At 61.1% G+C, this 13108-nt stretch overlaps 1 protein-coding gene across 1 annotated transcript; it reads left to right on the plus strand.

The window, feature by feature from the left end:
* Positions 1 to 1284: 1284 nt before the first annotated feature.
* MYADM (myeloid associated differentiation marker) lies at positions 1285 to 7069 on the plus strand. The gene is made up of 2 exons (XM_084612594.1): positions 1285 to 1425; positions 4726 to 7069. Exon 2 carries the CDS (start codon positions 4737 to 4739, stop codon positions 5640 to 5642), a length of 906 nt encoding a protein of 301 aa, XP_084468720.1. The 5' UTR covers positions 1285 to 1425; positions 4726 to 4736; the 3' UTR covers positions 5643 to 7069.
* Positions 7070 to 13108: the final 6039 nt, after the last annotated feature.

A 13108-nucleotide genomic window follows, 5' to 3' on the forward strand; every position in this document is an offset into this window, starting at 1 on the left:
GGATCCGCCCCGGGGCCCATCCACCCCTGGACCTTGCCCTTCCCCTCGGATCCGCCCCTGTATCCTGCCCCCTCCCAGAGCACCCGCCACACACGTCCCCTTAGGGTGAATCTCCCCCATCCCTCTCAGACCCTTCTGAAATGGTTGATGTTTCTGGGTGGGATAGGGTGTGTGCGGGAGAGGGGTTGGTGCAGAGCTCTGGGGTGCATGGGGAGGGGGTGCATGTGGGGGGCGCTGGGGGTGGGGAGCTCTCAGGTATGGGGGGGTCTGTGTATGGGGTGTGGGGAGCTCTGGGGTGCATGGGGACCGGGGTGCATGTGGGGGCGCTAGGGGTTGGGAGCTCTGGGCTATGGGGCTCTGTGTGTATGGCGGGGGAGCTCTGGGGTATGGGGGGTGGTGTACATGGGGGGGTGGGAGCTCTGGGGTATGATGGGGGGCTGTGGGAGCTCTGGGGGATGGGGGGCTGTGTGCATTGGGGGTGGGGAGCTCTGGGGTGCATGGGGACCGGGGTGCATGTGGGGGCGCTGGGGGTTGGGAGCTCTGGGCTATGGAGCTCTGGGGTAGGGGGAAGGGTGTACATGGGGGGGGGGAGGGAGCTCTGGAGTATGATGGGGGGCTGTGGGAGCTCTGGGGGATGGGGGGCTGTGTGCAGGGGGGGCTAGGAGCTCTGGGGGATGGGGGGCTGTGTGCAGGGGGGCTGGGAGCTCTGGGTCATGGGGGGCTGTGTGCAGGGGGGGCTGGGAGCTCTGGGGCAGGGGGGACTGTGTGCATGGGGGTGGGGCGCTCTGGGGCACGGAGGGCTGTGTGTATGGTGGGGTGGGGAGCTCTGGGGTATGGGGGGGTGTACATGGGGAAGTGGGAGCTCTGGAGTGTGACGGGGGGCTGTGGGAGCTCTGGGGGATGGGGGGCTGTGTGCAGGGGGGGCTGGGAGCTCTGGGGCACGGGGGACTGTGTGCATGGGGGTGGGGCGCTCTGGGGCACGGGGGGCTGTGTGTATGGTGGGGTGGGGAGCTCTGGGGTATGGGGGGTGTACATGGGGGGGTGGGAGCTCTGGAGTGTGATGGGGGGCTGTGTGTATGGTGGGGAGCTCTGGGGTGTGTCTGCCGGGGCGAGGGGAGACGGGGGGACACGGGCAGGGGGTTATGTCTCTAGTCCAGGCAGTCCATGCCCGGGGATCCCGTCTCTGCCTGTGGGGTGGGGTGGGGCGGGGACACACACGCTGCCCCACCCTCCCCGGGGTGGCACGTGGACGCCGCTGTCCCGGCTGGGCTGGGCGGGGTGTCTGCCCCCGCCCGGAGCGGAGAGACCCCCCCTTTCCCCGCCCAGCCCCACGCTTCAAAATTTCCGCAGCTAGCGCGCAGCGGAGGAACCAGCGCCCCAGATCCGCTCCAGCCCCCCAGCCGCCTCTCCGGGCCCCCCAGCGAGGTAAATACCCTGCTCCATGCGTTCCCCCCCCCCCGCCCCCAGCTTCCTACACATCGCGGGTAATGGAAACATGTCTGGGGGACTCCCCAGCTCTGGGAGCGGGGTGTGGGGGGGTCATACTCGGTGTGGGGCTTGGATCGGAACCGAGGGGTTATTTTGGGGGGGGGTGAGCGGAACTTTTTGGGGGTATCACCGTTTTGGGGAGGCTGTGGGGAGGATGAGGGGTGTGTGGCTTGGGAGGATTTCTGGGGGCTGGGTCTGGGTCTGAAAGTGAGGAGTATAGTGGGGGGTGAGTGGAGTACGGGGGGGGGCTGCAGTGGGTGGGATGACCCTCCTCTCTGGTGGATTGAAGGGGCCGGATGTGATTTGGGGGTGGGGGGATTTGGTCCCTCCGTGGGGGGTTGCCACACCCTGTCAATGGCAGTTTATTCCAGGCAGCTCAGGGTCCAGCCACACCCTGTCTGCACTGAAATTTGGGGGTGGGGACTGTCAAACCTGGGGTGCAGGATTTGTGGGGCTACCCCTCTGTCCCCCCCAAAAAGCCCCACCACAGGACACTGCCCCCATGCCTCTTAACATATCCCCCCACAGCGATTTTGGCCCATCGCTGGGGTAATTATTTTGCCGGGGGGGTTACCCCATTAAAAGGAGGGAGCTGTAGAATCTCAGCCCCCTGGAAGAGGGAATTGTGGGGGGGATGACTGTGACCCCATATATTTCATCCCCTGATCTCCTGGCCCCTTGAGTGACATGGGCGGGGTGGGGGGGTCACGGCTGGGGGAAGGAGTTTACCAGGCAGTGTCTGTCTGTCGCACTGGCAGGTGGGCCCTGCAGGGGCTGGTGGGGCGTGTCCGTCTGTCCCGCTGCCCCCTACAGGGAGGGCTCAGAGCTGCCCCTGCTCGGGTGGGGTGGAGGTAGCACAACATGGCAATGCAGGAGCCCCTCCAGGCGGGTTCTGCGGGCTAGGGTGAGAGAAGTGTGGGCTAGTGGTTAGAGTGGGTGGGGCCCTGGCATCAGCAGGGTTGTATAGAAAGCCGAGACCTGGATTTCCCGCGGTTGAGCAGGGCCAGTGCCCAGGGAGGCGTAAATTGAAATGTTGGCGAAGGGGGGGGGGGGGGCTTTCATCCGGGCTGGTGGCACTCTGGGGACCCGCTGCCCTGGGCCAGCGCCGGGCGCCCATAGGGCGCTCGGTGCAGGAAGGTGTGGGGTCGTGAGCCCCGCTTCCCAGCTGGGGAAACAGACACACAGAGCGGGGTAGTAGCTCGCCCCAGGTAGCCCAGCAAAGCAGTAACAGAGCCAGGGAACAGACCCAGGAGTCCTGGCACCCAGCCCCTGCTCTAACCCCTAGACCCCACTGCCTGCACAGGGGCAGGACAGAATCCTGGCATCCTGGAGCTCTCGCCTTTCCAGGCCTGCGCCCAAGGCCCTGAAATGCCGACGTGAGGTGGAAAATAACATGCCGGGGTTGGGTTTTCTCTAGGCCTTATAAGGGCAGCGGCTGCAGGCTGCCCCCCGCCCCCTCAGTCACCCCCCCACTGCCCTTCCCCCCCTCCCTTTGCCCCTCCTCTCTGGCCCCCAGCCCAGCACTACCCGAGAGACCAAGGGAGTGGCTCTGAGACAGACAAGCACTGGTCTAGTGGGTGGGTTGGTGGGTTGGTTGCGGGGGCGGGGGGCGGGGCTGGGAGCCAGGACTCCTGGGTTCCATGGTCAGGGAGGAGTAGGGCTCCCAGCCCAGTTGTCTAGTTTCTTCCCAGGCAGAGCAGGATCTAGTGTCTGGCCCCCAGCGTCGTGGGCAGGGCCGGGGCGGGGTGAGTCTCCCGCCTGCCAGGCACCCACACAGCAGATCTGTGCTAGGGAGGGACCGAGAGGAAATGACAGGGCTCCTACTGGCACCGTTAACCGCCTTCACCATCACCCCGGCTGTCAGTGTCTAATTAACTTGACTGACTGACTGGTTCTCCCAGCCCCTTCTCTCCTCGGAGGTGGGGAAACTGAGGCAGACAGAGGGGACGGAGTGGTGCAGAGGGTGCACAGTGTGCCAGGGGTAGAACCTGGGAGTCCTGGCTCCCAGCGCTCCCCCCTGCCCCACTCTAACCACTAGACCCTCCTCCCCTACCATCGGCTGGGCCCACTGCTCCACTGTGGAGGGACCCCAGGACTGGGTTATGGGAACAGGTCTCCCTCCCAGCGTCCGGCTCTCAGTTCCTCCCTCCCCCGCCCGTCATAAACCATGTGGGGCCCGTTAACCCCCCCCCCCAGTTCAATCTGAAGGTTCCTGGCCTGCCCCAGGGACTGAGAGGTGGGAGGGGCTGTAACCCTTTCACCCCGCATCCAAGCAAGCGGGGGGGGCAGTGGGTGGAAGCTGCGGGGGAGGAAGTGGGGGCAGCACTGGGTGGCAGCGGGGCATATTGGGGAGCAGCCGTCTGACCGCTTGGTTTTGGGGGAGGGGACCTAAGTGTATTCCCCCGCTCCCCTGCTCCCTGCCAGAATATTTCTAGGCCTGGCTGAGCAATTCCAGCTGTTGGAGTTGGGGGCTGGGGGGGTTGGCTCCCAGGACCCAGGCGGGGCTGGAGGGGGGGGCGTCGGCTCCTAGGACCTGGGCGGGGCTAGAGGGGGGCGGCGTCGGCTCCCAGGACTGGTGGCGGGAGATCTTTCCCTCTGTGAATTTGCCCTATGCCTGGCAGTGCCCCTGGAATGGCTTGGACCCATCCCCCTCTCTGCCACGCAGCCTCAGGGGGCCCCCATCACGAACCCATCTTTCTGTACCAGCCCAGAGCCCTCCGTCACTTCTTCGTTCGGCCGCTCTCTTCCTCCATCTCCCTTTCTCCTCCCCCCCCCATTCATGGTACAGAGATGCACACTCCTGCCTCCCCGTGCTCTCACGACTAGCCCCCACTCCCCGCTCAGAGCCGGGGAGAGAGCCCAGGAGTCCTGGCCCCCAGCCCCCTCTCCCCAAGTTTTTCAGCCTGGCACTCCCCACAGGGCACTTGGGTCACGAAGCCCAGGGTCAGCTCAGCCGGGCCCTGCCGGCAACTGGGGATGGGGTGTCCGCCTCGGACCAGAGGCACAGAAACGGCCCCCCTATTTCGTGTGTGTGTCTGTTCCTGCTGCCCCCTGCTGGAGCGGCTGGGCTCTGCGTGTGTCTGACGCCCCCTGCTGCGGAGACAGGCCCTGGGGGGTGGGAGTGTGTGTGTGTCCCTGCTGCCCCCTGCTGGAGTGGATGGAGATTGCCCAGCTCTGTTCATATGCCGGATTCCCGTAACACGCCCTGACTCTCTCCCCCCATCTCCTCCTCCCCAGGTGACCCCGCCATGCCGATCCAGCGCACCAAGTCCGTGGGCAACACGCAGGCCCTGACCTCACAGGTGGGCATTGTCCGCCTGCTGGAGGTGCTCTTCGCCTGCGTCACCTTCAGCCTGGTGGTGCACGAGGGGGGCTGGCACGACCGTAACGGAGACTGGTGCATGTTTTGCTGGTGCTTCTGCTTCGCCGTGACGCTGCTGGTTCTGGTGGTGGAGTTCGTGGGGCTCCAGCACCGCATGCCCGTCTCCTGGAAGAACTTCCCCATCACCTTCGCCATGTATGCCACCCTCATGTGCCTTTCGGCCTCCGTCATCTACCCGGTCACCCACATCCAGAACGGCCGCGCCACTGGCAAAACCAAGGACTACCGCATCGCGGCCACCGTCTTCTCCTGCCTCACCTGCCTGGCCTACTCGGTGGAGGTGACCATGACCCGGGCCAAGCCGGGTGAGGTGACGGGCTACATGGCCACCGTGCCCGGGCTGCTGAAGGTGGTGGAGACCTTCGTGGCCTGCATCATCTTTGTCTTCATCAGCGAGCCGGTCTCCTACGACCGCCATGAGGCGCTGAAGTGGTGCCTGGCCGTCTACTGCATCTGCTTCATCCTCTCGCTGGTGGTCATTGTGCTGTGCATCGGGGAGTGCACCGGCTGGCTGCCCTGTGCCTTCAACAAGTTCCTAAGTGGCTACACGCTGCTGGCCGTGCTCATGTACGCCACGGCCACCGTCATCTGGCCCATCTACAGCTTCGACCGCAAGCAGGGCGGTGAGCCGCGCCGGCCCTCCTTCTGCCAGAGCCGCAACTTCTGCTACTGGGATAAGTGGGTGGCCATTGCTGTGCTGACGGCCATCAACCTGCTGGTTTACCTGGCTGACCTGGTGTACTCTGCCCGGCTCATCTTCATCCAGGCCTAGTCGCCGGGGGCTGCTGGACCGGCTGAGTGCTGGGGACAAGGGCTGGTCTCCCAGCGGGTTCTCTGGATTTCATCCGTCTGTTTTGCCCCTCATTCATTTATTTATTCTTTTCTTTTCTTTTTCTTTATCCTTTTTCTTTCATTTATTGTCTTTATCTTTCTTTCTTTTTTCTTTATCCTTCTCTCTTTGATGCTTTCTTTCTTTTTCTTTCTTTTGTACTTTTCCTTTCTCATAATTATTCATTTTTTTTCTATTTCATTTACTGTCTTTATCTTTCCTTGATTCTTTTCCTTTATCCCTCTTAGTCTTTCTTATTTCTTTGCTCTCTTTTCTTTCATTTCCTCTCATTAATTCATTTATTCTTTCCTGTCATGTATTTATTTGTTTATTTTCTTTCTCTCTCTTTCGATCGTTCTCATTTATTCCTTCTTTTCTTGGAGCTCTCTCTCTCACTTTCTTTTCTTTCTCTTGGTCTTTTGTTCTTTTTCTCTCATTTATTTTCTCACTTTCCTTCTTTTTCCTTCTTCTTTTCTCCCCCCTCTCCTCCTCTCCAGCATTGCCCGTCCTGGCATACCCACTCCCTTGTAATAAGTGTTATCCTTTTTGCCTTAGCCTGGCCCTCTGAGAAGCCCGTTGGCTCCCCTCCACAGTGGCTGGGGGGCGGGAGTGGGGGAGGAATCATGGGTAATCACCGGCCATTCTATGCCTTTTATCCGGCGGGAGCTGCAGCAGATGAAAGATCGGTGGCCTGACCAGCAGGGCCCAGTGGGCGCCGGAGCCTTTAAACCCAGCACCTCCAATCCCAGCAGAAGTAGGGGGAGAAACAGTGGGGAGGGTGGGAAAGTGGTGACGACTCCCCTTTAATGGAAATATTTGTCTGGAGGTTAAAAATGCTTGCCTGCCAGAGTCTTAAAGGTAATGGGTGCACTCTGGCACCTTCCTAAGAAAAAGCCACCAGTGGTTAAACAGCACACAGCCTTTAATGAAAATATTTGTCTGGAGGTCAGAAATTCTTGCCTGCTGGAGTCTTAAAGGTAAATCACCGAATCAGCCCTCTAGCTGGAAATTTAAAAAAAACAAACACAAAAAAACCCCCCCATTTGCTTGGTTCTTGAATATTTATCCAGGGGTTTTAAATAGTCCTGCCGGCCATTATCTTAAAGGTGATGTTGCCGGATCTGTGCCTCACAGTGCTAGAATGTAGTTAGCTGCTTACATCGGTCCAGTCTCTCTCTTTGTATCGTTCATCTGGGTTTTTTTATACATCTATTTTTTACACTGGTATAAACGCAGACAAAAAGTATTATGGTCTTTGTTGCAAGTGTTTGTGTCACAATTGACCTAGCAAATTATGGGGCGGGGGGAGTTTATATACGTATAAATATATAGAGAGAAAACGGGAGGTAACAATAAATGACTGAAAGGTACTTTGTGTTTGTCTGTCGTCTCTCCTGTTTAGAGCTTTGCTGATAAGGATAAGCTGGGGTTATCCTGACAAAATGGCTCAGGGGGGCGGGAAATGGGGCTGGCCTTTCCCCTCTAGTGGGCGCTGGATCCCATCCAGCCCCAGGGCAGGGACTGGCTGGCTCAGGGGGGCGGGGAATGGGGCCCGGGGCCTTTCCCCTCTAGGGGGAGCTGGATTCCATCCAGCCCCAGGGCAGGGACTGGCTGGCTTAGGGGGGCAGGGAATGGGGTGCGGGGCCTTTCCCCTGTAGGGGGCCCAAGCTCCCATCTGGCCCCATGGCAGGGACTTGCTGGCTCAGGGGGTGGGCAATGGGGCCTTTTCCTTCTAGGGGGCGCTGGCTTTGATCCTGCCCAAGAATTGGGGGGCAGGCTGGCTGGTGGGGTGAACACAGAAGAGGGGGCATGTGTGGCAGCCCCCCGTCAGTGAAAGGCTTGTTTCTCTGCAGAGGCTGAGGCTGGGCGTGGGGACGGACGGGCATCCGGCCCAGTGGAAATTCCAGCTCAGAGCTCCGTTTCCGCTGTGGGGAGCTCTCTGAACGCAGCTGTTGTTGCGTAGGGATGGGCCGGGGGAAGACCCAGAGAGAGGATATGTCACCATCTCCCGCGGTGGCAACTCCAGTCACCACACTGGGACGCGCAGAGGCCCACGCCCCGCCCCAGAGGCGGCCGCTTCTCAGCCCTGGACAAGGGGTCCACATATACCCAGCCCCCACCGCACCCCAGAGGTGGCCGCGTCCCAGCACCGGGCGAGGGGTCCCTGTACACCCAGCCCCTGCGCCCCACCCCAGAGCTGGCCGCGGTCCCAGCGCCGGATGAGGTCATTGCTATGTATAGGTGGGGGGCTCTGTTTTCCAGCGCTGGGAGGAGCTGGCCAGGGTGCGCTCCAGGGGCTGGTGCCAGAAGGGGCCGGGCAAGGCAGGGCCTGGAATTAGGCGATTCCTACAAACAGCCCTGTCTGGCTAGTGTTAACCCCTTCCTGGCCTCTCCTCCCCTGACAGCTGTGTCCTCCACGGTGAGGGGAAAGCATCAAGGAGAGAACCCAGGAGTCCTGGTTCCCAGCCCCCCCCCGCTCTAGCCACTAGACCTCTTGCCCATAGCGGTGGCATTGTAGGCTCCGGGCCCGTATCTAGGCATGGGCGTAAATGGTTCATGTAAAGCTTTGAGGCCGAATGGCCTGTCAACCACCCTAAGTTTTGGGGCGCTAGGCCCAGGGGGCTCGGGGTGGGGTGGGGGAGGCGCGATAGCAGGTTCTGGGGTCGCTTAACCCCGAAGCTGCCTTGGCAACTGAGGGGCGTGCGTGGAAACAAGAGACGCTCGTTAAGACCCTCAAGTCTAGGACATTGCCAGGGGCACGGAGGTTCGATACAGACCCTAGCCAGGAGGCCGGGCATGGCTCTGAATACACCGGCCAGCCTCCCAGGTGCGAGGGCCAGCAGGCCCATTTGCTGGGCCAGGGCAGTACCTTTGGTCCGGGTCAGTCTCTCCCCGAGGACGGGGATGTGCAGATGGGCAAGGGCCGGGATTTCTGCCGGAATTTGTGTGGGCCGGAGCAGTTCTGTCTTCACTTGTTGCACTGAGAAACGTGGCTAGAGCCCTGCTCGGCCTTGGGGTGGGAGCAGCACGGGGTGGGGTGCAGCGGGGTTCCCGACCAGACGCAGGATGTGGGAAACTTGATTCTGGACCAAGAAGCCTCTCAGAGCTGAGGCGAGAACCCAGGAGTCCTGGCTCCCAGTCCCAGCCCTGTTCCCCCCACCCCCTCCACACACACACACTATTTTTAGCCTGGATGAGTCAATCTGTTCTCAGGAAAGGGAGATTTATTGGGGGGGGGCGTGTCCCCAGTGTGAGTCAGGGACCAGCTATTCTCTGCAAGCACCTTCACCTGCCCAGGGGCTGCCTGGTTCAGGGGCTGAACGGGACCCACGTGGGGTGCCCCACAGCAAGCAAAGCACCCCACACTGCCCCAGCCCAGCCTGCACTGGGGCATCGTCCAGCCATTGCCCCCAGCACGCCCTCCCTCCCCCCAACCCCTCCATCCCTCCCTTTACCCACGACCCCATCCACCCCCCACCTGTTCCTTTACCCCGCCCTTCCTCCATTCCTCCCCCACACCCCTCCATCCTCCCCACCCCTCCAGCATGGCCAGTGCGTGCGGCCTGGAGGCAGGGCACGGGGGTGTGGGTCTGTGGGAAATCTGGGGTGGTGCTGGGCGGTGAGGGGGTGGGGAAGATGTGTGTGTTGGGGCACTAGGGAGTGGGGTTCGGTGGGGGGTGCTGGGCAGTTGTGGGAGGGCCTGGGGGAGGAGGTGCTGGGCATAGTGGGGCTAGGGGGGCTCTGGAACTGGGGGGGATGTGTGTATGGCGTGGCCTGGGCCCGCCCCAGGGGGGAAGGGGCACACTGGCAGCAAAGGGCCAGGCGGGCCACTGTGCATCTGCCAATTGCTGGTTTGTAAATAGTGCCCCACACTGGGCGAGGAGGAGCTGGGCCACCCCTGCCACGCCCCATTGCCCCCGGCCCCCCCCCCACGCCATGTCCCATTGCCCCCGGCCGGCCCCTCGCTCCGGGGACCGCCCCCCCCCACGCCGCGCCCCATTGCCCCCGGCCGGCCCCTCGCTCCGGGGACCGCCCCCCCCACGCCGCGCCCCATTGCCCCCATGGGGTCACACAAGGTTAATCCGGCCCTGCCCCAGCCCGGCCCGGGGTTGCAGCTCCCCAGTGTGGAACCGGCAGAAACGCTGGGGCTGCAGCGACACCTGCTGGCTGGTGTGAGACCAACAGAAAACCGCGCCCCAGGGACACCCCTGCGCTCCTCACCCCCGCCTCCGCCTCGGGAGGGGAACGGAGTCTCGTAGTTAGAGCAGGGGGGATGGGAGCCAGGACTTCTGGGTTCTATCCCCGGCTCTTGCATTCTTGTGCTTAATGACACTGGCCATGTTGCTGCCCCTCTCTCTGCCTCAGTTTCCCTACCCGTGCCACAGCAACCCCACCCTGGGCTCTTCTGTTAGGCTCCCCCATTGCCCGGGGGGACAGCCCCCCCTCCTGGCCCCAAGGTCTGATGGGAACCACATCTTCCTGGGCCATTTGTTCTATACCCCTTCCCCCAGTCCCCTGGGTTGGGAAATCCTCCTCCCCTCTCCACCGCAGCTGTTCCCTGGACTTCTGATAAGACCCCTGTTCCCCTCCAGGCTCTAATCATTAACCCTCAGGGCCATGGGAAACCTAGAGCACAGGACATAGCCTGCCCCCTCCCTGCCCCCCCCCGATCAGCCCCCTGAGCCCATCTACCCCAGTATCCCGCCCCCTCACTGCTCCCCGATTAGCCCCACAGGCCCATCTACCCCGGTATCCTGTCCCCTCACTGCTCCCCGATCAGCCCCACAGGCCCATCTACCCCAGTATCCCACCCCCTCACTGCTCCCCGATCAGCCCCACAGGCCCATTTACCCCGGTATCCCACCCCTCCCTGCCCCCCCGATCAGCCCCACAGGCCCATTTACCCTGGTATCCCACCCCTCCCTGCCCCCCCGATTAGCCCCACAACCCCATCTACCCCGGTATTCCTCCCCCAATCAGCCCCACAGGCCCAACTACCCTAGTATCCCGCCCTCTCCCTGCCCCTCTGGACCATACCCACGGACCCATCTACCCCAATATCCCACCCCCTCCCTACCCCCCCGATCAGCCCCATGGGCCCACCTACCCTGGTATCCCACCCCCTTCCTGCCCACCGGACCAGAGCCCTGGTGTTACCAGATTTGCCCGTTACTTTGGGGTACGCTCATTTATTAGGGTTACTCTTTGGGTGGGGGGGGGTTCTGTATTTCTATTAACATGCTGGTTATGTCACTGGTGGTCTCATACGGAGCTCTGCCTCTCCCTGCTGCACGGTCCCTCCCAACGGAGCTTCCTGCAGGACCTCGGTTCCGCTGGGCTGGCTTCCTCCAGCCCCAGAATCGGATGAACACACACACACAGCGCATCGGAGAGGACCCGGTTAATCAGCACCCCCAAGCTGACCCCTTATATGCCCCCAGACTCAGCAGACCGGGTCGAGCAGCACTTCCAAGGTGCCACCCTCCTATGTCCCTGGTTCAGCATGTCCCTATCCTCACTTTCACGGCACAATTGCCCTGGCAGGAACCCACTTGATGAGCAAACCCCACAGGAGTTTTGGGCCCTGCTGGGATCTTTAGCTTAGGTACAAGGAGTGTCGCTGCAGAGCGAATAGGGAAGCCAAAAAAACACCCACAACGGGGACAAAGAGAGAGAGAGAGAAGCAACCAGCTTAACCGTGAAAGTTATTTATTGCCAGGTAATAGCCAGAGAGGAGCCAAACAAACAAAGCGGTTATAATATTAAATCAAACTAAAACTTGATTGTAAAAGGCAGGTTTAGAAAACTAGAACGGATCACACAAGCCAGGGTCAGAAGGCTACACCGAGAGAGAGCTGGGTTCTCGCCACACTGTGAAGCTTGAATGGAGCAGGGGTCCCAGGTGGTGGGGGTGGGGGGGTAGCTGCGGGTCCAGAGTGCTGGAGACAGGCAGAGCCCCCAGCACGATCAGTCAGGAGAGGATGAAGTCCCAATGGAACCGATGCAGATTTTGGATCCAGGCGTCAGAGCACTTACTTGAGCGTGGGTAGAGGGGTAGGGCAAGAACAGTGGTTCAAGGAAGAACATTAGATGTGTTTGGGGGTAATTTGTTGGCCCAAGGGAGGATACCAACGTTGTTTTGTTCAGACTAGACAACAGGAGCTGATCATTCCTGGCTATGGACGGTGTTCCTTCCAGGGAGCTCACAATATAATTAGGGAGCTTCAGTATTTTGGATACCAGTAAAGGAGTCAATACTAGAATTGGGCTGATAACTGCTGAGCTGGGGGTGTGCAGGCGTGGGTTCATTAACATCGGGAGCAGCGATCCCCCAGCGTGCTGTACTTCCCTGCTTCGCTGGTCCCAGAGTTCCCTGCGGGTCTTGCCTTGGGATCTCTGGTCTCCAGGCTGTAGGCTGATGGAGATGCCTCCTTGTCCCACCTCCGATGCACATGAGGCCGGGGAGTTGCCTTAATCCTGTCACCCTCTTCCCAGGGGTTTCGGTGGGTCTCCCACGGCCTTTCCATTGTTTTTTGTAAATCTGTCTTCGGAGCAGTTTTGATGCAAGCAGAGGCTTGGGGGAGTGCGGGGGAGATGGAGGTCTTTTGTGAGTCAGACAGACTGGATACTGCGCCCTGGTTCACCAAGAACACAGAGGTGACAGGTATCCTGCCCCCTGCACCACAGCATGGTCTCATCTACCCTGGTATCCCACCCCCTTCCTGCTCCCCAGATCAGAGCCACGGGCCCATCTACCACGGTATCCTGCCCCCTTCATTGCCTCTGGATCAGAGCCACGGGCCCATCTACCCTGGTATCCCACCCCTCCCTGCCCCCCAGACCAGAGTCACAGGCCCATCTACCCTGGTATCTCACCACCCGTCCCTGCCCCCTGGACCAGAGCCATGGGCCCATCTACCCTGGTATCCCACCCCTCCCTGCCCCCCTCATCCAGAGGCATGGGCCCATCTACCTCGGTCTCAGATAGTGGTCAGTTGTAGCTTTGTCAAAGTCAAAGGAAGATACCAAACGCCCCCACATGGGCAATGGAGGAATAACTCCCCATAAGGAAAGGCTGGTCCAGCCCCCTACTCCCCTCCCCCCTGTAATGCATCTGGGGGATGAGGGAACCCTCACAGCCCTTCCTGACCTCACTCTGGGCCCAGGAAGGTCCACTGCCCCTGAGGCCATGCTAACTCATGTGTTGGTCAGTTCCGCAGGCTAAAGGTGACATGTCCTGGATTTAACAGCACGGGGCACCACTCCTGTGGTTGGGGGAGGCAAGTCGCTGTGGTCTGGGGTGGGATAGGGATGGACACACTGACCCCCCCCATCCTTGTCCCCCTCCTTCCCGGAGTCCTTCACCTCCGCGCCCCTGTTCTGTTTGTGCGTGAATAGTATCAGGTCTT

This window comes from Lepidochelys olivacea (assembly GCF_965140295.1).
Source record: "Lepidochelys olivacea isolate rLepOli2 genome assembly, chromosome: 23".
NCBI classification, from domain to species: Eukaryota; Metazoa; Chordata; order Testudines; family Cheloniidae; genus Lepidochelys; species Lepidochelys olivacea.

What these genes read in the sequence shown, in the direction of transcription:
- MYADM (XM_084612594.1), top strand. Translation starts at nt 4,737, where the DNA reads ATGCCGATCCAGCGCACCAAGTCCGTGGGCAACACGCAGGCCCTGACC.